Source organism: Prionailurus bengalensis, chromosome B1, assembly GCF_016509475.1.
Source record: "Prionailurus bengalensis isolate Pbe53 chromosome B1, Fcat_Pben_1.1_paternal_pri, whole genome shotgun sequence".
In the NCBI taxonomy this organism is placed as follows: Eukaryota; Metazoa; Chordata; class Mammalia; order Carnivora; family Felidae; genus Prionailurus; species Prionailurus bengalensis.
The window spans coordinates 46606507-46632303 of NC_057344.1; the positions used below are offsets into that span (position 1 = coordinate 46606507).

The following is a 25797-nucleotide window of genomic DNA, read 5'->3' on the forward strand; positions in this document are numbered from 1 at the left end:
ATCTGGTAGCAGTCACCAGGAATGAAAATAGACGATCTGAAAGTCACTTAGTTTTTTTCTTTAGGCAAATGTCTAACTCACTGGTATATAATATACATGAGCATTATTCAAAGCGAGACCAAACTGGTTATGAGGGCTGACTTCCAAGGCCGATGTGATGAATGGGTCCTCACGGGCACACTGGTTGGCAGTAGGTTACCCCTATGAGCCTGGGGGCTGGAAATGCTCCAAGGCACCCCACGTTCCCTTTAGTTTACTCAGCCTTCAAAATCCAGCTGAATTACTAAACATCAAACTTGGGTCATGATGCATTTTACAACTATTCAGTGGTAGCAAGGGTCTCAGTTCATTCTTTGTTTTGTTTTGTGTTTTGATGGAGAGGGTGTGAGCAGGGGAGGGGCAGAAAGAGGGTGAATCTCAAGCAGGCTCCACTCCCAGCTCCGAGGCTGACATGGGGCTCAATCTCACGAACCATGAGATCATGAACTGAGGCAAAATCAAGAGTCGGATGCTTAACTGACTGAGCCATCCAGGTGCCCCACATTCTTTTTTTTCTTTTTAATTGTTAATGTTTCTTTATGTATTTATTTATTTTGAGCGAGAGAGAGAGAGAGAGAGAGAGAGAGAGAGAGAGAGAGAAAGGGAGGAGCAGAGAGAGAAGGAAAGAGAGAATCCTGAGCAGGTTCCAAGCTATCAGCACAGACCCCAGTGTGAAGCTCGAACTGATGAACTGGGAGATCATGACCTGAGCTGAAACCAAGTGTCAGATACTTAACCAACGGAGCCACCCAGGTGCCCCTCACTCTTTGTTTTTGATTGCCAAACATCTGTTAAGTATTTTATTTTCGAAAAATGTTCTTATTAGGGGTGGCAAGAGAAGATGAAGATTATCAAATAGCTATCATACGATGAGATTTAACTACTTACACTGAAGTTCTTTCCTCTAAAAAATGGCATCCCTCTGATAAAAGGCCCTTTTATGCAGCCATATATTAAGTGTGCCTTTTTAAAACAAATTTTTTTAATGTTTATTTTTGAGAGAGCGAGCAAGCGAGAGCGCACAAGCAGGGGAGGGGCAGAGAGAAAGGGAGACACAGAATCAGAAGCAGGCTCCAGGCTCTGAGCTGTCAGCACAGAGCCTGATGTAGGGCTTGAACTCACAAAATGCAAGATCATGACCTGGGCTGAAGTCAGATGCTAACTGACTAAGCCACCCAGGAGCCTCTAAGTGTGCCTTTCAAAAATGCCCTGTGCTACTTAAGAGATAGTCAGGGAAGGTTCAGGAACACAGGTGGCACTGCGTCACCTTTACTGGCTTATGCTCAGGATTCAGGTCGTTGTAGCTCTTCTATTGGTAAACATGAGTTTTCCAGTTCAGTGTCTTAAAAGCTAGTTACTGAGGAAATGCTCTGCATAATGGACTTAATGATCCAGGACTGGAATAGCAGGGATCTGGGATGAGGTGTGTCAGGAGAGCTAGGCTATTTATATATGGGCAAAGCTTACATAGTCACTCCTGCATTATCCTTGCTATTAATAACCTTGCACTCTTCGCGAGTAGCTAATTTAAAATGAATTTTACGTGGTTGAAAGTACCCAAAATGGAAAGGAACCTTGAACTATCTCTGCCCTAGTAGCCCTAATTATTAATAGATTGTGTATTCAGGATATAATATGACTGCCTGCTGATAGGTATGATTTATAATTGTTGTTCCCTAACTACAAATTTTAGGTGGTTTAAGCGATTTTCTCACTGCCTTCTGCACGTCAAATAACTCTTACTGTTCCTGGGGCTCATGCCATTCTACTTTCTTGACATGGTGGCCCTTTCTCTTTTGCTACTAAGTCACACCCATTCATGAAGGTTGACTAAGGGCTCTCAGAGACTGTTCTCCAATATCTCTACTGCAATGGGGTCTCTGTTTTCTTTTCTGTTCTTTTTTTAAACATATTTATTTATTTTTGAGATGGAGAGATAGTGGGAGCACGAGTCAGGGAGGGGCAGAGAGAGAAGGAGACACAGGATCAGAAGCAGACTCCAGGCCCTGAGCTGTCAGCACAGAACCCAATGCAGGGCACACATTCACACACCATGAGATCATGACCTGAGCCCAAGTCAGACGCTTAACTGACTGAGCCACCCACGTACCCTGGAGTCTCTGTTTTCTGAATTCTGATTACTCCTGTAGTCAGTTTATCATTCAGCACATGATGTTCTCTATACGTGTTTATTTAACCCTTGTCTCTTCTTGAGTGCCAGCTACCTCATGTCCTTGGAACTCAGCATTGTTAGATGTATAGTAACACAACTCTTGCTTCAAGATGGGTATCCCCACCAAGCCAGTGAGGTGGCTTCATTTTGCAGACCCTCAGCAACAGAATTCTCTATTGATACCGATCTTTGGGAGACCTCAGGCTTTCATGACACCAAAAGAAGAATTCTAGGGGCGCCTGGGTGACTCAGTCAGTTGAGTGACTGACTTCTGCTCGAGTCATGATATCTCAGTTCCTGAGTTCAAGCCCCACATCAGGCTCTGTGCTGACAGCTCAGAGCCCGGAGCCTGCTTCGGATTCTGTCTCTCTCTCTCTCTCTTTGCCCCTTCCCCGCTCATGCTCTGTCTCTTTCTCTCTGTCTCTCAAAAATGAATAGACATTAAAAAAAATTAAAAAAATTCTAGAGAAAAGGCTGACCTGAAATGCCCAAGGGGTATTGTCCACACAGTAGACTCTCAAGTTGTAATCCAAAGAGTTACAGGACATGCAGCCAAAAACCGCCACCTTGAGTTGCTTCACGGCACAGTCTGTGATTGGTTCTCCGGTGAGGGCGTAGGTCCCAAAGCTGTCCAGGAGCACATGACATGCAAAGGGGTCCAAAAGGCAGTAACAGGATGTGGATTCATCCTCCACTGACATCACCTCCTGTTGGGAAAAGGTGTTTTAAATTCTCTCAGCTTGGAAAGAATATGTGATTTAACAATGACTTTGCATGGACATACATGATTTTTTTAAAGAATATTTTTACTGTCCTGTTTTTCTTGATGTTGAATGCTCTTTTTCTATCAAAATACACTGTAACTGCTCATGTAGGGAACTTACGTGAGTTATATTAAGTTAATTGAAATTCTATAGGTTACAACAAACTTCATTTCCAAAGTTCTCCTTTTTTCAGTTATTTGTTCAGTGCCCAATTTATGAAAATCTGTAACAGTTGAAAGCAAACTTTGTTTTGAAAAAGGTCTATTTCTGAAGATCTCTTCCAATATCGTGAAGGTAATACTTCTTTTCTCTCAAATATTTTATCCTCTTTCTACCAGATTCATTCGTGAGGGACCATTAAATAAACGGTTTCAATAAGATGGGCTAGAATACTTCCCCGTCCTTGATAAGAACTTTGGTGTGTGTGACTGGTTGGGGAGAGCATAAATATAACACCATCTGGATGAAAAGCTTGTGAGGAAGTGCTCAACAGAAAAACTGAAATGGTAAAAATCAAGGCAAAGCAAAACATAATGGAAAAAAGAGCAAAATCTGGCCCCTTTATGAAGCCCATGGAATAAATAGCCCATGGGCTATCATGCCCGGGAAATGTGCCCCTGGCTGTACCAGGACCGAATAAATAGCAGAATGCATTTTCAGCAAAGAGTACAGGCCAGTTCAGAGATAGCTGGGCAGGGTAAATGTAATCCATTTGCAGCAACTGGGAATTTTCTTCTCCTAAAGAAACAAGATTTTCCTTTTACTCCTTTTGCTGGGAGCACCTCCTGGGAGGTAAGATCCCAAGGCTAGCGGGAGCAGGTCACTGTGTTCCAGCAAGATAATTCACCTGCTTTCATGCAAACTGACTTCAGACAGACAGAAAAGGAATCCCTATCAAATAAATCAAAGGTTTCACATAAAAATAGCAATTCCACTGCAATCTCTGTTGTGTCCGTCTCTTGTTGTTACCTTCCTCACATGCTTTCTCGTTTTCTTGCCCCTCTCTTCTGTTCTCTCCTTGTGCTGCATCTCTTTCAAATGTACTCATATCCACAGGGAGACAGACGTTCAATAATTTTCGGTGCATTCATTAATGCATCAAAATACAGTTAGCCAACTACTGTGTTGCTGAACATTTCAACATGTTATAATGATGGTAAAGTCAGAAGTTTCTTTTATGAACACCACCTGTGTGCCCTGAGCCTCCTCTCTGTCTCCACAGAGATGACAGGGAAAGTCAATTCAGACAGGGACATGGTCTGGGAGGAAGGACAGGAGTAACGGTTTTATGGACCATGGATGGGCACATAAAGGTAACATGCCTGTGTGAGTAAATACATACGAGTGATGTATTCTAAAACCAAACAGAAAAGCCCCAGATCCTCCCTTCCTCCTCTTTTCCATTATCATGGAAAAACACTACCCAGTACCTTGAGGATGTTGTAAAACACACACCATCAACCCTTTGAAAAAACAAGAAAATGCTTACAGATTTCACAGCAGACTCGTGTTAAGAGAACATAAGGTTAAATCTATCCCATAGGTGAAAACCAAATCCCATTTTTTATAAAGGAAGAATAGGGTCTCACCTCCCACTTGCCCTGCTGCGTCCTCTTCTTTAAATGGATGTTCCAGTGCTCAGAACTGACGTCCGCACAGTGTGGTATGGTCAATGCAAAGGGTGTGGTGACGGTCATGTCTGGGGGGCCACAGGTGACTTCAGGACTCAGAAGCACCTCAGATCCATCCGACTGGAGGCTTGATGGTTGGGAAAGGATACAAGAAGCATGTAAAGAAGGGGGTACGTTTCAATGAGAAGTTAGTTACAGACTGGGGTTTTCTTCAGGTTGAGCAAAACTGTTTCCCAGGATTCTCTCCTGGATGGCACCTTACATGCACATGGCTGGTCTGGGCAACAGCCATTTATTCTGAACCACTCAAGCACATGGACCGAGTTTAGCTTAGGTTTCAAATCTAGGTTGTGACGAAATGAGAAGTGCTTCTTCAGAAATACAGGCAGAATAGAATACAGCAAACACCTGGTTGGTATGCCACATGCCGGCTGCTGAATTCTTATTCTTGTTGATGACGTTGTCAACGACTGAAGCCGAGAGCTTTATAGGAACGACTGATCCCTTTCTCCCAACAACACAATCTACAAATATTTTTAATGCTAGTAAGTGATAAAACAACTTATTAGGGAACAAAGCAATGCGTCAACTATACCCAGATTGAGTGTGTCACTTCTGCTTTCGAAAACCTTTGTTTTCTGCCAATGCATAAACACACAGGTTATAGAGTGATCGTGCAGGAGACAGTTATAAATGTGCGCCACCAAATAGATAAATGTATATCTTTCAATTCTTTCCTATTTTAGTTCTAAAGTCAAAGTCATTCCATCTAAACCTAGTGTTCAGATTTTTCTGGACTGTGAATTATTGACAGTGGGAATAGTCATGAAACAAGTAAAAGAAAGGGAAATTTAACTAAAGGGAAATGATATCACCTCATTGAATGTTTCTTTCATTTTCCTGTCTTTTGGTTTTAATCTCTGCCCCCAAATGATGCAAAGAACCCCCAAAGTCTGCTCATTCTTCCCCCAACTGCTTATGTGTTTTTGAACAAGCTTTTTTTTTTTTTTTACTGGGGAGAGGGCTGTATTTTTCACTTGTAAGAATACAGTGTTACAGAATATAGACAACAAAGCAATTTAAGACTCTCAGATGGACAATGCTACATGAGAGCTAGGATTGGTGTTATTTATTACTGAAATTTTCTCTTACCCGACTTAGGAAGGGCATTTAAATATGTCATCCCTCATCAAAAAAGCAACCCCTTGAGCAAGATAGAAGATGGAATTTAGCACTAAAAGATACCCCCTTTTCCACGATCTTGTATAAACACACAGTTTTTCTAGGAGTATATCTAACATGTTATTAATTTCTGAATTGCTTTAGTTGACACGGCTTGTTCTCTCTCAAGATAGGAACGGCCATCCTATAGCTTACGATTCCTAATGTGCTCTGCAAAAGAAGTCCAGGTGAATAAGTGGGTGGGAGCATCTTCTATCTAAAACAGACCTGAATGTGAATACACTATCCCCTTCCTTCTCCAGGAAGCCCTGAAGACAGACTTAAAACATTCAGTCTTCCACCTAGGCAACCGTAGTCCAAAGTGGACAGTTCCTCCTGTACAACCAGGGGTACAGGTGCACTGAAACTATGTCTGCATTCACCTTTAAGCAGAGCAGGCAAGCAAGGCGGGCGGGGTTGGAAAGTAGTGTATTAGCAAGAACAAACGCTCTCTGAACAGCCTAGAACGATATACTTGAGGTTCGGGGAGGGGGGGGGGGAATGTAAAATTCCAACGCGAGCTACAAGCCGCCAGAAGCAGCAGCCTGCATGTGGATGCCTGCCAGCGGCCATTAGAGAAGGTTAAGCGCTTTCCGTGTAATTGCTGTTTGCATTCATCACAGGCAAGAAAGGCAGGGATGCTTATGAGTGACCGATGACAAGCTCTCCTAAAAGAACGATTTAATTGCTTTCAGAGAATCATCCCCCTTGTTGAACATATTGTTCAAACATATGGGAATTTGGGGAATTATTTAATGCCAAATGAACTGAAATCAGCTAATTAGATGAACTCTCACACTCGTGAATAGCAAGGCTCCTCTCTGTAACAACTTAAACAGCATTAGGAATCAGAGGCAGAGCACCGCGAGTCTTCGGCAGAGCAGGGAACAGGAGCTTTGCATTAAACAGGCACTGGGCATTTCCACAAGTGCAAAGGAAGTAAATCAAGATTTATATCTAATCCTCCTACCATGAAAACAGTGTCTGTGGGTGTAGGTCTCTGGGGAAGGAGCAAAACTTAAATCTCACCGTTTTTCTTCCCCAAGATTAATAATCATTTATCCCTTTCTGCCATCTTCTATCTATGGCAATCAGGGAGATTTACCAATATTAATTAAAGCTCTTCACACACCTGTGGAGGCAGGTGTTCACAGCATAAAGTCACAGAGAAGTCTTCAAAGTGGTGGAAGCTGCAAAATACACCCAAAATTTCTGACTCCACGTGGGCTCCTGCCCTCTGTGACCAGATGCACTTCCCTTCCCTGTAACCACCAGCAGATTTCTGGTCCAATTGCTGGCTCTTGTGACATCCCAAGTAAAGATGGGGGGAGGGGGGATGGAGTCCAAGTGTAGTCATGGATACAGACTTAGGACATTTGAGGACAGAAGTCTGGGGAGAGAAGCCTTTAACTGGGTCTGAGCAAAATAAAGATTCATAAGGACAGTATGGATGGCATTTCAGTTTTCCCATAGTACCTATGACAAGGAAGTGTCCATGCTCTTGCTAAGCAAAAAAAAAAAAAGAAAAAAAAAGAAAAAAAAAGGCAACACAGGTTTCTAAAATTGCTGTGAGCTAATGATAACTGTGAATAACAGCAGTGACTTCAAAGCCATCATATGAATCACCGTGGTGCATCACACGCTCTAGTGTACATGGGAAAGTCTGGTTCTGTTCGACTTTTGCTACTTGTCTTTTTCCTTGTGTTTGACCCACCCATCCATCCGCCCACCCACCCACGCACATATCCACCCACACATCCACCCACCCATGCATCCATCCATCCACCCGCCTACCCACTCATCCATCCATCCATCCTACCATATGCCATGCATATTTATGAACACTTACAGATATAAAAAGATCAATAATTTAAGAGCTAGTACTATGTAGCCAGGTGGCTTGTTGGGCAAGTGTATGGAAACAAGGCTGTTGAATTCAAATTTCTGCTTACACAGTGCAGCTGAGGGTTCTGGGGAAAACTCTGCCAGCTTTGCAGAGATGATGCCCCCAACCACAAATACCCATGGCGGGAAAGGGTGCTTCCAATGGCCACAAGAGCATTTTGCCCAGTAATCTGGTAAGACATACTCACATTGCGACTTTTTTTTCAGTTCCAGGAAGGGAAACCATGAGAAGAGTTGTTGCAGAGAACATTAGAAAAGTGAATAAAAGAACATGCTAAGGTCCCACTTGTGTCCTCCCTGTGCTCTTCACAGCATTGTGCTGGAGACCACATCCCTCGTGGCAGAAGAGAAAGCCAGGTCTTTCTGAGCCTCACTTCCCTTACGTGCAAACTAACATGGACTCTAAGATTGTTGAGAGTTAAAAAAAAATAATAATAAAACTAAAAATCACCTAATATGTGCTCAGCGGGTGGAGATTTTCTGCTTCTCCAACGCTGAATGCCCACCTTTCCTTCCTCCTTAAGAGTCTTATTTTCACAGGCACTGTGCTTTTGAAGATGGCTAAGTAAGTCGATAAATTGTCATTATAACGAGATACGCTTTAACAAAAATTTTGCGGCCTTAGAGATGTGCGCTATTTAAGGGAATTTAAGGCACATTGGCAATGCATCCACCCTTACCTCCCACAGTCAGTCCTCAACTCGGCAACCAGCAGGATCCCACTGAAAATGCCACCATGTTCCCACCTCCAGGAATCACAGCTGTTCTGCTGTTCTGGAGTGCTGGGTGCTGTCTGGAAATTTTCCTCCAGCCACATGACCAGCTCCCTCATGCCCTTCAGGTCTTTGTTCAAATGATGCCTTCTAGCGAGGCATTCCTTGACCTTTCCCAACACCAAAGCTGGTCTTGTCTCCACAACACGTACTGTCCTCTAGTGCAATATACTGTTTGCATATTTATTTATTTTTGTCTCCTGCAAACAAGAATGTAAGCTCTATGAGGCCAGGTATTTTTTTTTCCCTTTCATCATGGTCTATAATGCCACTTGTAAGCACTCAGAAATATTTCTTGAGAAGAATGGAGGAGCCAGGTTGAAGTGGTTCCTACTGGCCCCAAATTGGAACATTTTGAGTATTAAAGTAAATAATGGTAGTATAGGATTGTAACCCATTGAATAACGTAACTCATGAGATCTATGGATATGAATGAATGAGGGAAAACTGTCCTATGCAACAGAAAGCCAGCTAATAAATGTTGGAAGTCATTTGGTAACCAACCACATTAATACTTGACTCAGTCAAGAATTATGAATGGATGTTAATCTACTTGGTGAACACTTGGAAAGTAATAAAGAACTCTTCATAGGGTTTGAAAGTATCTTCCCACTTAGTACTTACCTAGTAAGTACGTACTTAGTACTGAGTACTTATTAGTACTTACTAATCACAAAGGGTAAAATACTACTTTACGGCGCAAAACCTTGATGGACAGCACCTACCCAAAGTTATCAAAGTCAACATTGGCAGCGAAGGGATGGACGGACAGAGAATATCACTCCCGATATGACACAGTGAAAAGAACTTAGCATCCGTCTTTAACATTCCTGCCAATAACACATAATCAGAGTCTAGCCACAGGAAACTATGAATCAGACAAGCCCCAATTGAGGGACATTGTACAAAAGAGCTGATCTGCACTCTTAAATTAAAACTGTCCATGTCATAAAACAGAGACAGACTTAGGAACTGCTCCACATTACAGGAGACTAAAAGGCACATGACGGTAGATATAAAGGACGTTATTCAGATAACAGGCGAAATCTGAGTAAGGTTGGTGGGATAGATCATAGAATTGTCTCACTGTTAACTTCCTGATTTTGAAAATTGTGCTGCGGTTATGCAAGATAATTCCTTTTTCGGATACATACAATTAAGTACCCAGGGATCAAAGGACATCTTGTTCATAACGGTTACAAGAATACATACATATACTTGTGTGTTTGTAGATATGTATTTTGTGCATATATGCACACAAGTACACATGGAGAGAAGAGAGCAGAATACAGCCAACTGGTAAGATGTCAACACTGGTGAATATGGGTATGGGATGGTTGGAAGTGGTATTATTCTTGCAACCTTTCTTTAAGTTTGAAGTTGTGTCAAAAGTAGTTTTTTTTTTTTTTTTTTTTTTGAATGAATGAATGGAGATAGGGGCCCAGGGAAAATTTTTCTAGACTTCTTATAATGAAATCAGCGGGGTCACTGACTTCTGCATAAACATGTGCTGGAGGGTGAGGGGTGCTGCTGCTGGCAGTGCAAAGCTGGTCCAAGCTTGGCCATGCTGGCCACACCAGCCAGCCACGTAGTGACTGTCATTCGGCAGCGCCCACCTGCACACCACTGGCCACGAAGGTCACGCTGAACAAGGGCAGCTCCGAGGTGGCAGCTGCTAACCACTACAGGTCTGGAGGTGGATCTGTGCACATTTTGCTTTTGCTCTCAACATTACTTGACCCGATTCTGGGCTGGGAATGCGTCACTCTCTTCAAGGGAAACAACCAGCTCCAGATTTCGAGATGAGATTTTCATTGTTGTTGTTGTCTGCCATGCTGTGCTTGGTAATTACAGTTCCCACCTTTCCTCCTTATGGTCTATATTATAGATTAATGTAGGTTTGATCACCTTTACCCAGAGTATCACTCAGAAATGCAGGCAGGAGAGTAATGATAGTTTTACTATGCCAGACCCTGGGTCGATACATAATTAAATCATATTTTAATGGAATAGACATAAAGGGCAGATAGATGGAAGCTGTACTTAGTCTTAAAATTAGAGCTCAGAAAACAATGTAGCTCCCGCTTCCTAAGTTTCCTACCCAAGAAGGTACACACTGTTAACTATTATTCTCTCTTTTCATTAAAATCCTCCTATGTTGGGGCGCCTGGGTGGCGCAGTCAGTTAAGCGTCCGACTTCAGCCAGGTCACGATCTTGCGGTCCAGGAGTTCAAGCCCCGCGTCATGCTCTGGGCTGATGGCTCAGAGCCTGGAGCCTGTTTCCGATTCTGTGTCTCCCTCTCTCTCTGCCCCTCCCCCATTCATGCTCTGCCTCTCTCTGTCCCAAAAATAAAAACTAAACGTTGAAAAAAAAAAATTTAAAATCCTCCTATATTAACCTGAATGTTAACATTGTTGTGGATGAAAATCACAGGGTTTGGGTTTCTTATTTCTGTTGTTTTGAATTAGACACCTGTCTTATTCTCCAGCTCTGACCAGACCTTTCAGATGAGCCCCAGGAAAATAACATCATAGAACCTCCTACAGAAATGGGCCCCTGAAAGCCAGCGTGGCTCATCACTCAACCCCAGCCAGGTCACCTGAGGATTTTTTTTCCATAACTGCCATTTAAGAAAAGACTTTTGGAAAGGGAGAATAGGGGGTGAGGAGCAGAACAGGGGAAAAAGAGAGAAGTTAAGCAAAATATTCTCTTTATCACAGTAGATTCCTTGAAGGTGTTTAAATGGTCCTGAAACTATAAAGTGGTCCATAAATCTTTGGGAAGCTATTTAAAATTATACTTGTGGACACCAGCAATTAAGAGTTCAATTCCATATTTCTGGGACAGGGCCCAGGAACCAATGCTTTTTCCTTTCTTCCTCACATGCAAGGCAGCCCTGGCATGAACGTTTGAGAAAAGTTGTGTAGATCTTGAGAAAATAGCCAGAGCTACACCTCACACAGTGGGGGCTTGGCAGCTGTCAAATATAGAGAGGGAAGGTTTCTGAAATGCAAGTTGGAGGCTGGTCAAGGTTAAATACTCAATCTTAAGGCCTTGGATGATACTATGGTGTTGGAAAAGACAACCACACGGGGACTGTCCTACCTCCTGTCTCTAAACAGCCTGTGGATTGATAAGCAAGGATGTTGGGTTGGGAGGGTTGATTAGCAGTGACTGAAAATAATGCTATCGGGGTGCCTGGGTGGCTCAGTCAGTTGAGCATCCGACTTCGGCTCAGGTCATGATCTCACAGCTCATGGGTTTAAGCCCTACGTCGGGCTCTGTGCTGACAGCTCAGAGCCTGCTTCTGCTTCTGTGTGTCTTTTTCTCTGCCCCTAACCCACTCGCATTCTCTCTCTCAAAAATAAACATTAAAATAAATAAATAAATGAAAATAATGCTATAGCTCATCAAGTCATTATATTCCATTAGTTGGGGTGGGGAAAGGAGCAGTCAGAACAGTGGATTACAACAAGCGACAAACACAATTCGCTGAGGATAGAAGCATAAGGCTCAACCAGGTAAGGGTTTAAAGATCTGGGTCACCCACACGACATTATCTGAAATAGGATCACAGGAGGGGAGATGGCATGAGGGGGGATGGGGTAGGAGGGGAATTACAATTGGCACCAGAGTGCGTATCTGAGTTTGCTGCAATGTGAGCAAAACCACACTGAGAGATTAAAGTGTTTGCATATGTTAAACGGCTCTAGTTTACCCACACGTGCATAGGTGTTTACCAATTAATATACTAAAGGAATCACAAATCACCCATAAACCACCAGTTCCTAGATACAATTTAAGCCTCATCTTTCATGCAGTGTCGGGCTTGTGTTCAGCTTGTTTACCAGGAAAAGTGGAATGACAGCTCATTGAGACACTTTACAGTGACAGGCAACAGGGGTGTGTGGGTCTATGCAGCACACGGCTAGGATAGTTTTATACCTACTTTTCTGTTCATTTACACTTATTGTTAAAAAAAAACATTTTTAATGTTTATTGAGAGAGAGCATGAGTCGGGGAGGGGCAGAGAGAGAAGGAGGCACAGAATCCAAAGCAGGCTCCAGGCTCTGAGCTGTCAGCACAGAGCCCGACGTGGGGCTCGAACTCACAAACCACGAGATCATGACCTGAGGCGAAGTCAGACGCTTAACCAACTGAGCCACCCAGGTGCCCCCAGTTCATTTACATTTTGAATGGGGGAACCAGACTCCTCTGGACCAAACCCTGAGTCCTATTTCTAGGATCATTTTATTTGAGGCTGGGAAAGGACCTACAAGTTGTCAGCCCCCATACCATCATTGTGCAGATGAGGAAACACAGGGCATAACATGGGATGGAGTGACATGGCCAAAGTCATACCTCACTTGAGATAGAGCGGGGGACTAGAATCTCCCTTCCTGTTAGTGGTGGTGGTTGAGGGTTATGTGCAGAGGCAGGCAGTCGAAGGAACAGATGTTCCTCGGGACACATTCCCCCAAACCTGGCATTTCTAAGGTAAAACATTGGCATGAGAGTTAGGAGGGGATATTTGTAGGGACTGAGCCTTAGGAAAGCAGGGCACTGAGGTACACTGGTTGCAACAGAAGCTTGTGGTAGTTTTCATTGTTGCTATACCACAGACTTGCTTAAAACAACACAGATGTTTTATCATACAGTTCTGCAGGTCGGAAGCTCACTGAGCTCAAGTGAAGGTGTCAGAGAGGTTGTGTTCCTTTTTGGGGTGCTAGAGAGGAATCCATTTCCTTGCCTCTTCCAGCTTCTAGAGGCCACTCACATTTTTTAGCTGGAGACCCCTGTTCCACCTGCCACTACATGTTTCTTACCTGTCTCTGATACTCCTGCTTTCCTCTTAATTTTTTTTAATGTTTTTATTTATTTTTGAGACAGAGCATGAGCAGGGGAGGGGCAGAGAGAGAGGGAGACACAGAATCCGAAGCAGGCTCCAGGTTCTGAGCTGTCAGCACAGAGCCCAATGCGGGGCTCGAACTCACAGACCGTGAGACCATGACCTGGGCTGAAGTCGGAAGCTCAACTGACTGAGCCACCCAGGCGCCCCTCCCGCCTGCCTCTTATAAGGACCCTTCCATGAGCCCACCTGCACGGTAATTTCTGCTTTTCAAGGTCCTTAACCTTAATCACACCCATAAAGTCCCTTTTACCATGTAGGATAACATTCACAGGCTCCAGGGATTAGAACGTGGACATCTTTGGGTGGGTGAGGGGAGCATTCTTCGGTCTACCACCTGGCTTTTCGTAGCTTGTTCACTTTAAAGTCAGAACCTAGGGATCTCTCTGCTTCTGCTTCCTGGTCCCCTGTGGTCTCCAAGACACCACACCACTGGACCAAGGTATCAGTTGACCTTTGGGTTATCTCCACTGTGTCAGCCACCAGCATGCCCGTCCTTATTTCCGGAATGAGACTCCATGTCTGCCTACAGCTTTATGGAGTCCTAGGAAGTTACTACTGGTTTGTCTCAGAGATTAGAACTGAGGGACTTAGGAGGTTCATCATTCAGATTTTTTAAAGGGTGTGTGGATTGTCTTAGAAAGCACAGAGGGCAGCCTCAGTGTGGGCTGGTGTGTTCTCCCAGCATTTTTATGAGGCTATAACTAAGTGAAGTGGAAAGGATGATATATATTAAATATCTTAATAGGACAGGTTATTTCTACTTCCAGCATGGGCAATAAAAGAGATGATGACACATACAAATAAAAATAATTACAGTATGTGGTGTTCCTTTACAATGCGCAATCAAACTCATGAACCGATGACTTTCCTCTTATTGAATTAGGGTCCACCTTCCATTCAGATCTATTAACAACATTCACAAACCATTGTTATCTTGTCAATGGCATCTTTAATTAAAGACTCCTCTAGACCGTGCTAATCACTTCACATTGTGAGCTCACAGGGGCTTCAAATATACTTTGATTAAAGCGATGGCAATTTTTATTTATGTGTATTTGTTTGTGGACCAAGGGGGCATGACGTGGAAGGAACGGTAATGAGCATCGTAGGGGGAAATTCTCTCCAAAAAAAAAAAAAAAGCAGATCATAAAATGACAACGTGAGAATTCTCCTCCCTCTTCCCTCTGTCTCAATTCTTCTCTTCCTATCCTCTCGTTTTGGGGGCAATGGCATGATATTCTAACCTAAATGACTCTGTGAGGAAGCCACTGTGATTTCAGTGCAGTCAAGAGCACAGTCTTTGGCTAAAGGTGCATTAACCCTTCAAGACACCATTTGATTAATTGCCCCTTTGATCACACTGCATGGCACTGGTAACCTGAAAGAATTAATGTGTTTCCCAAATGGCTGCAATTTGCTCCCCCTTGCACTAGTGGTCAGGAGTACCTTTTCTTGTTACTTAAAAAGCCTTCCCTCCTCAGCAACTCCCTCTGCCTGATAGAGGGTTCATTATTGCCAAATCCCCTTCAAGGGATAGATGTTTGCCATTCTGATTCTTCTAATAAAAATTTCTAAAACTCACTTGAAGCGACAGGTAGGATTCCAGTCTATGCCCAGGCATTGAACACAAATGGTGACAGAAACAATTTGTTTGCTTCTATCCATCACTATCGAGCAAGAAAAGCCTGATGAAGCTCATTCAATGTGGCATCAGTCACCTGTCCAGCTTGACTGGTCACTGATCTCCTAATATGAACACCAGCCCCCTGGATTCCAATGTTGGACCCATATCATATGCCTCTGAGGTAGAAGTCATAGGTCACGATGAGAGAGGTAGACTCAAAGGAATTGATGCAGAGAGTCCTTTGTATCTTCATAAGGCTCTGGTTTTAAAGTGAGCAGTTAATATGTTTGTCTCACCGAATTAATCTTTCTTCTGAGTCTAGAAATGTGGTAGCAGTCAAAAGAGAAGAGCCCAGCATCACTGGGACAGACTAAAGCAAATGCCATGGATTCTAGAGAACTTGGTATCTATGTAATTTAAAAAATAATGTTAGGGGCGCCTGGGTGGCTCAGTTAGGTGTCTGACTCTTGATTTCAGCTCAGGTCATGACCTTGCATTTGGGGGGATCGAGCCCCATGTCAGACTCTGCACTGGCATTGTGGAGCCTGCTGGGAATTCGCTCTCTCCCTCTCTCTCTCTCTCTCAAAATAAATAAATATTAAAAAAAAATAAGGCTATATGAAAGAAAATATCAAAATGTAGCATCTGTATGGCACTTTATATTTCACATGGGACTTCTCATATATGATGTCACTTTATTGTCCTCACCAAAATCCTGGAATGCTGCTAATAATATGCAAGACCTCTAGATGATAAATTGAGGCCCAGAGAAAGAAAATGACTTGCTCACAGCCATGCAGGCTGCAGATGGCATGGCGGGGTGGGAACTTCGGCCTTGGGAACCCCTGTGTTCTCACTCTCCTCCATCATCGCCTTTCAAAACAGTCTTTATCTCTCAGGTGATGCCAATGAGTGAGTCTGCACAAGTTTCCTGACAAGTTATGCATGTTATCAGTTCACCTCAGTGGACTCCAGGATTGGCGGATTCTTACCCAGCCAGGGGGGCAAAGAAAACAGAGGCAAGCAGAAGACTGTGCTCTGCACGCAGCAGGCAGGCATAGTCTATGCCCACTATTGTCACATTTTGCTGCCACATGGTCTGGCCCAAAGCTCCACATGGGACTTCTCTGTTCAGCAATTGTCTTTTTTCTTGGTTATAAATAGTATTTTTGCCTTTCATTGATTTATTCTTTAATTTCCTTTCTACCCCCATTCCTGTACGTCAAAGGGCTGTGTTTACTCCCTGGAAAGAAATCCAAAGTGGCTCCTGGTGCAACTATTATCGCAAACTCTCAGGTGACCTTCAGCTGGCAAATCTCTCTCGACTAGTTAATCATCAGTTCCCGAGGCAGAATTCTGAGAATTATCTTCAACACCTTTATCTCTTTCACATTAACACCACCACCCCCCTCCACAATCTCTTGTGCACAACAAAGACAAGGACACTCAAAAGTAGAGTGACTACGATTTATTGTCCAAACTCAGATACTTTTGAGGATGAAGAAGGGCGTTATTAATAACTGTGCAGGCAAAACAAGGCATATTTTCACTGTGCTTGCAAGGAGGGTACTGATAGAAGGAAGACTTGAACTTGGGGAGTGGTGGTGGAAATAAAGCTGAAGATAATATACGGGAAATGTAAATATGAGCAGGTCTCCTGAAGTTTAAGCCGCCTCAACACCTATGTGCCAGGTAAATGTGTTTCCCCTCAGCAGCAAGTAACCCTCTACGTGGTCTAGTCTTTATTACTCTTCCTTTCAAATTTTGTTGAGATTTGCTTAGTTCCAAAATAAACGATGCTGTGCAAAGGCACTATTCTATTCCCTTTGATTGGAATGTCTTTTACTCTCGGTTTTTAGGTCAATTGTTACTTCCTCTTGGAAACCTTCCCTGAGCCTTTAAACAGAGTCTATCCCTTTACTCCTGGTTACCATTTGTTTATCTTTGTTACCCCAGGTATCACACTGCAGTATCATCAGTGACTTGATTATGTGGATTTGCTTTGGGGGCTTCATCTACTATGATATTAGGGGGCCCTAGTTTTCCTAGTACAAGTTGACTCTTGGGCAATGCAGAGGTTGGGGGGTGCTGACCCTCACACAGTTGAAAATCTCTGTAGAAGTCTGACTCCCCCAAAACTTAATAGCCAAACTATTGACTGGAAGCCTTACCAATAACATAGACAGCTGACTCATCTGTATTTTGTACGTTACATGTGTTATATACTGTACTCTTACCATAAAGTAAGCTGGAGAAAATAATATGTTAAGAAAATCATAAGAGAAGATACATTTACAGTACTGTACTTATAGAAAAAGAATCAGCATGTAAGTGGACCCGCACAGTTCAAACCCATGTCAAGGGGTCAGCTATAATTGCTAATAAGTATGCATAGTGGAACTGCTCGTGGTAGCAGGGTCCCTTGAAGACCTCTCATTTTGATTCTGTAACTATTAAATGTTTTATTTACTAAACTGAGGAAACCCAAAAACCATTTTAAAAAGTTAATCTTATATCGGAATCAAAATTCCACCCGCACCCTCCAGTACCCATGCGCACAGACACACGTGTCCACACACTCACGCACACGCACATACACAGGGCTCTAGAACTTGGTCTGGAACTAGGGAGCAGGCTCTCTGCTCCCTCCTGTGTTCCCTCCTCCATGAGCTTATCCATAAGGCATTATGGTAGAAAGGAGGGAGGGGAAAACACACACCGTCTCCTTACATAACTCTGTGTGGCAAGGTAGTGGTATTTTCTTGGATGACTTAAGATGATCCTTAATGGCTTCGGTACAGGTAGAGGTGGTGACTATACTCCAAAAGACCTCCCCGACAGAGGGTGCGGGTGATGGGATTGCAAACAGTTACTGTTACGGATCTGCAGTTCCTTGTGGGTTCCAGTTACTTCTGCCACCTGCCCCCCATCTGGCAGCATCTTGACCATGCTCTCTGACTTCTTTGCCTCACACTGAAGTGGCCTCTGGCAAACCTGTTTTCAATCCACGTACCCTCCCTGGCTAGGGTTAATCCTCTCCATCCCTTGGGAATATGGCAACCTGGGAATGACGCCCCTCTCTCCTTGGCGTTAGCAGCATGGAACAAGTCAGCAAACTTATAAACGATGAGGAAATCAAGGGTTAGTGTGCCCAGTGATCCTGCAGATGATCCAAATGTTAGGAGTAATTCTCTTGGGGCTACTCTCTTTGACTTTGGTGGGAGCGGACCCAGCCATTTCTGATACCTGTACTCCTGCAAAATGTGACTTCTTATTTTATTATTTGATACCTGTAGTCCTACAAAATGTAACATTCCCATTCTTCTATCAATAGGAAGAGAGAGGATATGGTGTGTGAGTGGGTCGTGGAGCGGTGGTATCCATGCTCATGAAATGCTGCTTCTTGGAAGGCTCCACAAGGAGGTGGGAAAATTAGCTCTTGGCATTATAGCTGGAAAAGCTCTGAAATTAGAATGTTGGGGGCACTTCTTTCTCTCTTTTTATAAATCAGCTCTGACTCTTGCCAATTTTAGAAATCCAGAAAAAGTCCACTGTACTCCCAAACATCATTCTGCTACATATATACAACCTCTGTCCTCCACAACCATCCACCTCCAGCAGAAATAAACTCCTTAGAGAAGCGATTGTATTTTATCCTGCTCCGCTGTACCGGAGACACTGGGGGCTTAATAGTCATCGACTACACTAAGCTCTAATAATCACTGTGAAAACTTCCAGAAGTCCCCAACTTTTTTACGGTGAGAAGGTGCCATGTTTTTTTGCTTGAGCTGCGGACGGCTTGACACAGAACCCAGTGAGGAAGTCCCCCAAGCTGGAGAAGGTGGATAGAGGTGCAAATCCACCCAGAAGCTTTGAGCCGGGTTTTCTCCCCTGGGGCAGGGGCCTGACCAGTCACCTGGTGTCAGTCAGGGTAGAGCCAAAGCTCTTGTTCCGGGGACCGCTGAACTAATTGCAGGAGCCTGGTGGCAGGGGTTTCTTACCTTGTGAGAAATCAGAGCACCGGGGAGCCCCAGGAAAGGTGAATGGGGCTTCCCCTTTTACTGGGGCGAGAGGTTTTAGAATGGCCTCAAATGCCTGCTTTAACACAAACACTGATGTACTACAGACTCATTTCTTTAAACTTTCAATATTGCAAGTATGGCCATACATATCCAGGTTTTCTTTTTACTCTTTTAGAAATGAGGTCAAACAGCCTACAGGTGTTTCTGAGTGCTTATATCTCCTGTCAGGCACGATGTGCGAGGGCGTGTGTGTGTGTGTGTGTGTGTGTGTGTGCGCGCGCGCGCACGCTGTCCTTGCTATCAGGGAGGCAAAGCTACAGGAAGTCATTCCTCGGGAGTGGCCTCCACCGCTGTGTTTAATTGTGAGCCATTACTAGGGGAAAGAAATTCTCTTCATTTCCCAGGGTGACTTTTTGTGTCCTCCTAGTCTCGCATTTTGTCTTACCTCACGCTTTTGCTACTAAAACCACTGAACCGTCGAGGCACCCTAAAAACAGGTAAAGTGTTATTACACCACCATGTCCACTTTCTGATCTTCACCCCAAAAAGCACCCACGGCACCATACCATTCAAACAAACAAAAAACAGAAGAAAAAAATCGTTGAAATACTCTATCTGGGGTGAGCTCACATGCCAAAATATGTGTCCTTTTGTAAATTCTTGGGTAAGATTACTTATATTTCCAATTCCAGTTTAAGCATTTGGTCAGGGATATTCACATGACAGTGTAATTGGAAAAAGAGATGAGTGTTTGCATTTGGTTTCATTTTATTGCTTCTTGGAAGAAAGCTCCATATAATAATTTTCTGGTCCAGTTCTCTACTCTCTGACTAAGGGGTGGGGAGGGGTGCAGGCGCTGGGGGAGGGGCAGAGGGAAGGCTGTGCCACATCCACATCATTTTCTTATTGCAATATATGTGTGTGTGGGGGGTGTCTCTGAAATGACATTTTGATTCCCTTGCCGAAACAGCTTCATTTTTTTAGTTTATTAATTTTGAGACAGAGTGAGGGTGCTCACGAGTGGGAGAGGGGCAGAGAGAGGGAGAGAATTCCAAGCAGGCTCCATGCTGTCAGCACAGAGCCCTACATGCGGCTCAATACCTCGAACCATGAGATCGTGACCTGCGCCAAAATCAAGAGTCAGACGCTCAACCGAACGAGCCTCCCAAGTACCCCTAGAATACCTAGACTTCATAAAAAAGAGGATCAGAGAGGATGAAAAAAATGTCCCCCAGAGGGGCGCCTGGGTGGCGCAGTCGGTTAAGCGTCCGACTTCAGCCAGGTCACGATCTCGCGGTCCGTGAGTTCGAGCCCTGCGTCAGGCTCTGGGCTGATGGCTCAGAGCCTGGAGCCTGTTTCCGATTCTGTGTCTCCGTCTCTCTCTGCCCCTCCCCCGTTCATGCTCTGTCTCTCTCTGTCCCAAAAATAAATAAACGTTGAAAAAAAAAATTAAAAAAAAAAAAAAAAAAAAATGTCCCCCAGAAAGCTCCTGTCGAAATGTAACAACAACGACAACCCCAAATTTCTTTCAAATTGAAGTTTGGGAAAAGAGACATGCTTTCTGAGAATGATCAGTGCTGGTTTCCTGCCCTCTGAAGGGGGTCAACAGTAAAGGAGGTTAAGTCTAGCATTGAGCCAGCTGCTTAAATACCCTTGATCCTGGAGGAGGAGCCCAAGGGTTCTACCAGAAAATAGTTCCGGCAGCCCCAACTTCATGCCATTGCCTTTCTGCGAGGCTAGTCTAATTCCTGTTCCTGTGACGTCACTAAGCATCCTCTAATCTGTGAACAGGGCAGTGTGTGAAACCTAACTCTTTGTACTATCTATGCCAGGTCTGGGGTACAGCTGGAAGGAAGCTGCTTAAGATAATGACTTCAAAGCAGGGAAAAATATCTGATTTAGTCACTCTTACAGACTTCTCCCCTACCCCTCTTATACTATAACGATAATGGAAAATGTATCCTGGGCCTGGAAATCGTTGAGGTACCGCCCTTACACCTTTCCTTGCCTGGCTAATTTCTACTGATGTTTTAGAATCAGGTCAAGCAACATCTCCTGGAATCCACTCCCTTCACACCCCATTTGTAAATCCTTAGACTAGATTAGGGGTCATTTTCTTTTTTTTTTTTTTTCCCATTGTTTTCTATGAGATCCCACACTGAGTTGCAAAGTCATCACTGTCTTTCCAAATTTGGGCCCCTCCCTGTCCGTTTCATGGTGTATTCCCATTATTAGGCATAAGCCTCATCTCTCTCCAAACATGCCTTACTAGATTCATGGATAATATACCTAATTGTGCCTTAAGGTAGGGATTGTGATGTCATATCAAAACACATGATAAGCCAGACAATCTACACCCTAAGTCAAGCTTACTGACTTTTCTTGGTGTTCATTTTCAAATCTATTGAAGTTCGGATACTTCTATAATTGTTTGCCATAAAGGACTGGGGTGACGATTAGAGCACATACTGTAGGTAGAATGCTTTGTCAAATATTACGTGTAGCAATTAGGAAAATAATATGTATTTTGTCATCTTTTAGATTTTTGTATCTCTGTGTATCTCGCAATCCCACAACATCCCTATAAGGCAGAGACCAACTGTTTTCCAGACGAGGACACATCTGAGTTACAAAGAGTCTTATGAACTTACCTAAGGTCATGTGGATAATAGTGAAACTTAGATCTGAACCCAGGGCTTCTGATGCCTGAGCTCACACACCTAGCCACTGAGCTCAGGAAACAGATTCAGCAATTTAGTGGAACCTGTTTCCAGTCTTTGTTCTCTCAATTCTATAATGCAACAAAGCAATTTACCCAATGTACTTCTCAGGAAAGTTCAACTTGATCCTGCCTTTCTGCCTCTCCTAATTTTCCACACTCATACAGACCAATTCCAGAGGATGCCTCTTTACAGGGGCCAAGAAGCGGAGTGCAAAGTCAGAAAGTGGTTTCCATAAAGTCTCACACATCAGGAAGAGACGGCATCCTTTAGTTTGTGAGCACTGGAATTGTGGTCCGATATCTGGAAGTCAAATCCCAGCTCAGCCGGTAAGGTAACACGCCCTTGGAAATCTGCTCTGCTTCTTGGACCTTTCATTTTTTTGGATTTTTTTCCCCCTCATCTCTAAAATTGGTACAAAATCCTCTTCTTTTCAACATTAAAAACCAAATGAGTCAACGCATGGGAGAGCACTTTGCAAGTTGCAATGAAACAGAGGTAATTATTACTTTTCCAGGAATGCAAAGTCTTTGGCCAGCACACCATTTAATATGTATATATGTACAAAAAGTCAACAGAGTTAATTTCCTAAGCATTATGAGCAACCAAAGGTCCAGATTGCTGCTGGAGGTGGAAACGATTCAGTAGAATGATTGTTCAAGTCTGAAAGCATAGACAGAGCAGGGACATTGAGGAAGAGTGACATCATTCGATTTAGTGGAAAGTACAAAGTGATCTTGGAGGCTTCCCAGCAATAGAAGTAGGACCTCCCAAGAGAGACTGGGTACATTCAGTTCATACAGTGAACCACCTTACTTAAAACCTACCCAAATTTCAAAAGATAACCATCGGAGCCTATTTGAATACAGGGAGTTATTTTAAGCCTGTGATTCATTCCACACAGCCCCGTCTCTGGGAATCTGGTACTGAATTTGGATCAATGGGATCAGTGACAGTTCCGCTAAATCATCAACCTGTTATGCCAGGGATGTAACTCAGAAAAAAGCAACAGATATATCTCCTCAATAGGAAAATGGAATAGACTTTAAATATGGCACAAAGTTTAGAAGATTTGACTGCAATTCTGTGTGTGCAAGTGATGGAAAGTCAGAGGTTAAGGAGACAGAGCAGTGCTGTTCCAGGTCTGTGGACTTTGAGAAATCCAAGCCACTCTGAGCACAGGTTCAGAATGACAGAAAGGCAGCGTAAGATGAAAATGAGTTTTTAAGTGACATTACAAAGGAAAGATGACACTAGATAGCTATGTAAGTGGCCTTCTGATGAATCACAGGATTAAAAGCTGAAGAACTTAGAGCCAAGCAGCATCCTGGCAGGGATGGAAAAAATTCACCAAGTTTAAGAAAAGTTGTAGAAAGGAATTTGCTATTTTTAGTGGAGTTGTTTTGTTTTGTTTTGTTTTTTGTAAGTTGTTTGGAGCTTCTCAAAAGGGAGTGAGGACAAATGAGCAGTAGCCTGAAGACTGGCCATTTTCTTAAGAGGCAGGAACATCTGGGAAGGTTTTAGCAACATGAAAAAGGAACATGTGCTGCTTACAATTGCGTTTTATCCTCAGTTTACTAGGAAAAGGCACACCTCCTAGATCGGAAGTCTTGGATGAACTAGCTGTTCCTGCTTCTATCTTCCTGGACAGCAGTAATAAACACACACCTTAGTTCCAGATGGAGAAACCAAACTGGTTACCTTCACAAAGCTAGTGGTGTGGTCCAGGGAATGACCACCTCAGGCCAAACCTGTCTTTTGAGGTCTGTGGGGTCTGGCATGTTTTTAATGTATTTATCCTTCCTATTTTTCAATTGCAAGATGCCTCAAGTGGTATTTCCCACATAAGTCCTTGTCTGTTTAATGCCTGTTGGCACATTCTAGCTCTGACCTCCTAAGCGGCAGCTTCTAGGAAGAGACGGGGATTGAGGTGAATTGTAAATTGGGTGCCTTTGAAAATGTGCACTAGCCCTAGGTTGCTTCTCATGCCATGAGGTAGAAGTACACTGGGTTTGAGAGAACAGATCTGAACGCTGACTCAGTGCATGGACTGTAAGGAGAAGGGAGCAGGAGGTGAAGGTTTGCATAAGGCCGTGTTTCAGGCAGGCTGACTAGATCCTGCCTCATCCTTGATATATGTATAAGGGACCCTGACCTAAACTTTTAAACAAGTATGATTTCTTCTATAAACCAACCAAAGGGATACAAAAGAGGTGATTCTTATCCAGGAAACTCCCATTTCTAGGTTTGCTTAACTGAGATTCTAAATAAACTCTCCCACTCCCTTCTGCACCTTGGTTGCCCCTGTTTGCACGTGGAGATGTTTAGACCACAGCATGCCTTCAGGTGTGCAGGTAAGGGATCTAGTTCCACAGGACTGAGGAAATAGCAAGGCCTATTCATGAACCCTCTTGAGAGCCTTGCCAATAGCCAGCTAGCAGAACCTTTTCTTCCATTCCGCCCAAGCTCTCTCGAGCAGAAAGTTAAAACCACTGGGCACCAACAAATCCTTTTATGGAGACAGCTATCAGAATCTGTTCAAACCATCTGCTTCTCTGGCTGTTTTTCCTTCCAGTGTTTTTCCTTCATGTGTTCTTTGCTCACAACAACAACAACAAAAATCTAGTCTAAAATAATCAAGATGTTAAGACTGAAAATGCCAGAGGTATATATATCCAGTTTAGGAGAGAAATTGCTTTCTCAAGAGGAGTGAGGTTTATCTTGTGTGGAGGCAAGCAACATTTCCACAAATATTATACTTGCGCCAAGAAAACAACCCACTACTTTCATTAAAAGACTGCGACAAGATTTGTATTTGTTCATGTAACTGAATTTAATGCTGCTGAAATCAGATCTGAAAGCTATTGCAACGCAGACGGTATTTTTACATGGAGGAAAATCAGCTGAGACATCCTCTCTCAGCCTGGAGCAGGGCTTCTGCTGACCTGAAGAGGTGACAGGTCTGTCATTTTCAGGATGTGCACAAGGTCTGCCACCAAAGAGCACCTCCTGGAATGTTTTTTGTTTTGTTTTGAGAGGAGGAGTATGCGAGGTGGTCAGTGTTTATGGAGACGCCCTGCTAATGACCTGCCCATCGATTCACTGTTTTATATTTGGCGTCTGTGGTCTAGATGTCGGTGAGCTAGATTAGCTACCCAAAATTGTGGAACTGGCTATGGGTGTTTTCATTTTGGCCAATAGTTGTGCAACTGGTTTTTCCCTCCATATGGTCAAGTAATGCAAATCTCAGCTATAGCTCTCCCTGTCAGATTATTTTAACAAACTTCAGATTTTCAGCAACCCCTCTGGCCCACATTTAAGATGTCATGAATATGCCGGCCTTTTCTGTCTCTCACCTGGGTTCACCTTGGTTGATGGACATATAAATCTCCCAAGAATTCTCTTCTGGGATGGCGCCATGTGGTATGAGCAAACTCACCCCTAAAACAGAAAAAGCCAAGAGGTTATCTGTAGAGTTTCCGATTATCCTGAAGCACTCAGCTGAGCACTGTGAGGTGCTCATACATCACAGCAATTTATGAAATCCTGATCGTCCTTGGGAAGTTTAAATGGAGAAATTGTGGTTTCCCAACAGTGACATAAAAGAGGACCATGTTATTCGTCTGTGTAGTCAAGTTAGTTTTTTCGTTAGGGCCTTCCAAGCGTTTTTAAAAATTCTCTTAAAAGACTGGGTGTCCAGAGACCAGGCACAAGCAAAAGTATCTGAGAATGTAAGAGTTGATCAGTGTATCAGTTAATCCGTTGCTAAATTTACAAAGGTATTGCTGTGTCTTGTCTCTATCCAGTCACTTCCTAAAAAGGTGTCTGAGATGATGGGCGAGCCATCTAATGCTTTGCGAAGGCTTGGTATGAAACTGTCTTAGAATTATGCACCTTAAAGTAAGTTTAAAGAGGCGATCAACGGAGTACTGCCTTTTGTCAAGAAAATGGCAGGAAAAAGGAAAAAAAGCATGGATAAACTTAGGGACCCCGTAGGTTGTTGTATAGCCAG

At 43.4% G+C, this 25797-nt stretch overlaps 1 protein-coding gene across 9 annotated transcripts in view; it reads right to left on the reverse strand.

Moving 5' to 3' along the window:
* The window catches only part of UNC5D (unc-5 netrin receptor D), a 552225-nt gene that overhangs the window by 35572 nt on the left and 490856 nt on the right, over window positions 1-25797 (reverse strand). For all 9 annotated transcript variants that reach the window (XM_043564469.1, XM_043564514.1, XM_043564523.1 and 6 more), the window contains 3 exons: window positions 25142-25226; window positions 4566-4734; window positions 2692-2919 (listed from right to left, as the gene is read on the reverse strand). In XM_043564469.1, coding sequence (XP_043420404.1) covers window positions 2692-2919; window positions 4566-4734; window positions 25142-25226 — 482 coding nt within the window. The remainder of the gene's footprint in view (window positions 1-2691; window positions 2920-4565; window positions 4735-25141; window positions 25227-25797) is intronic.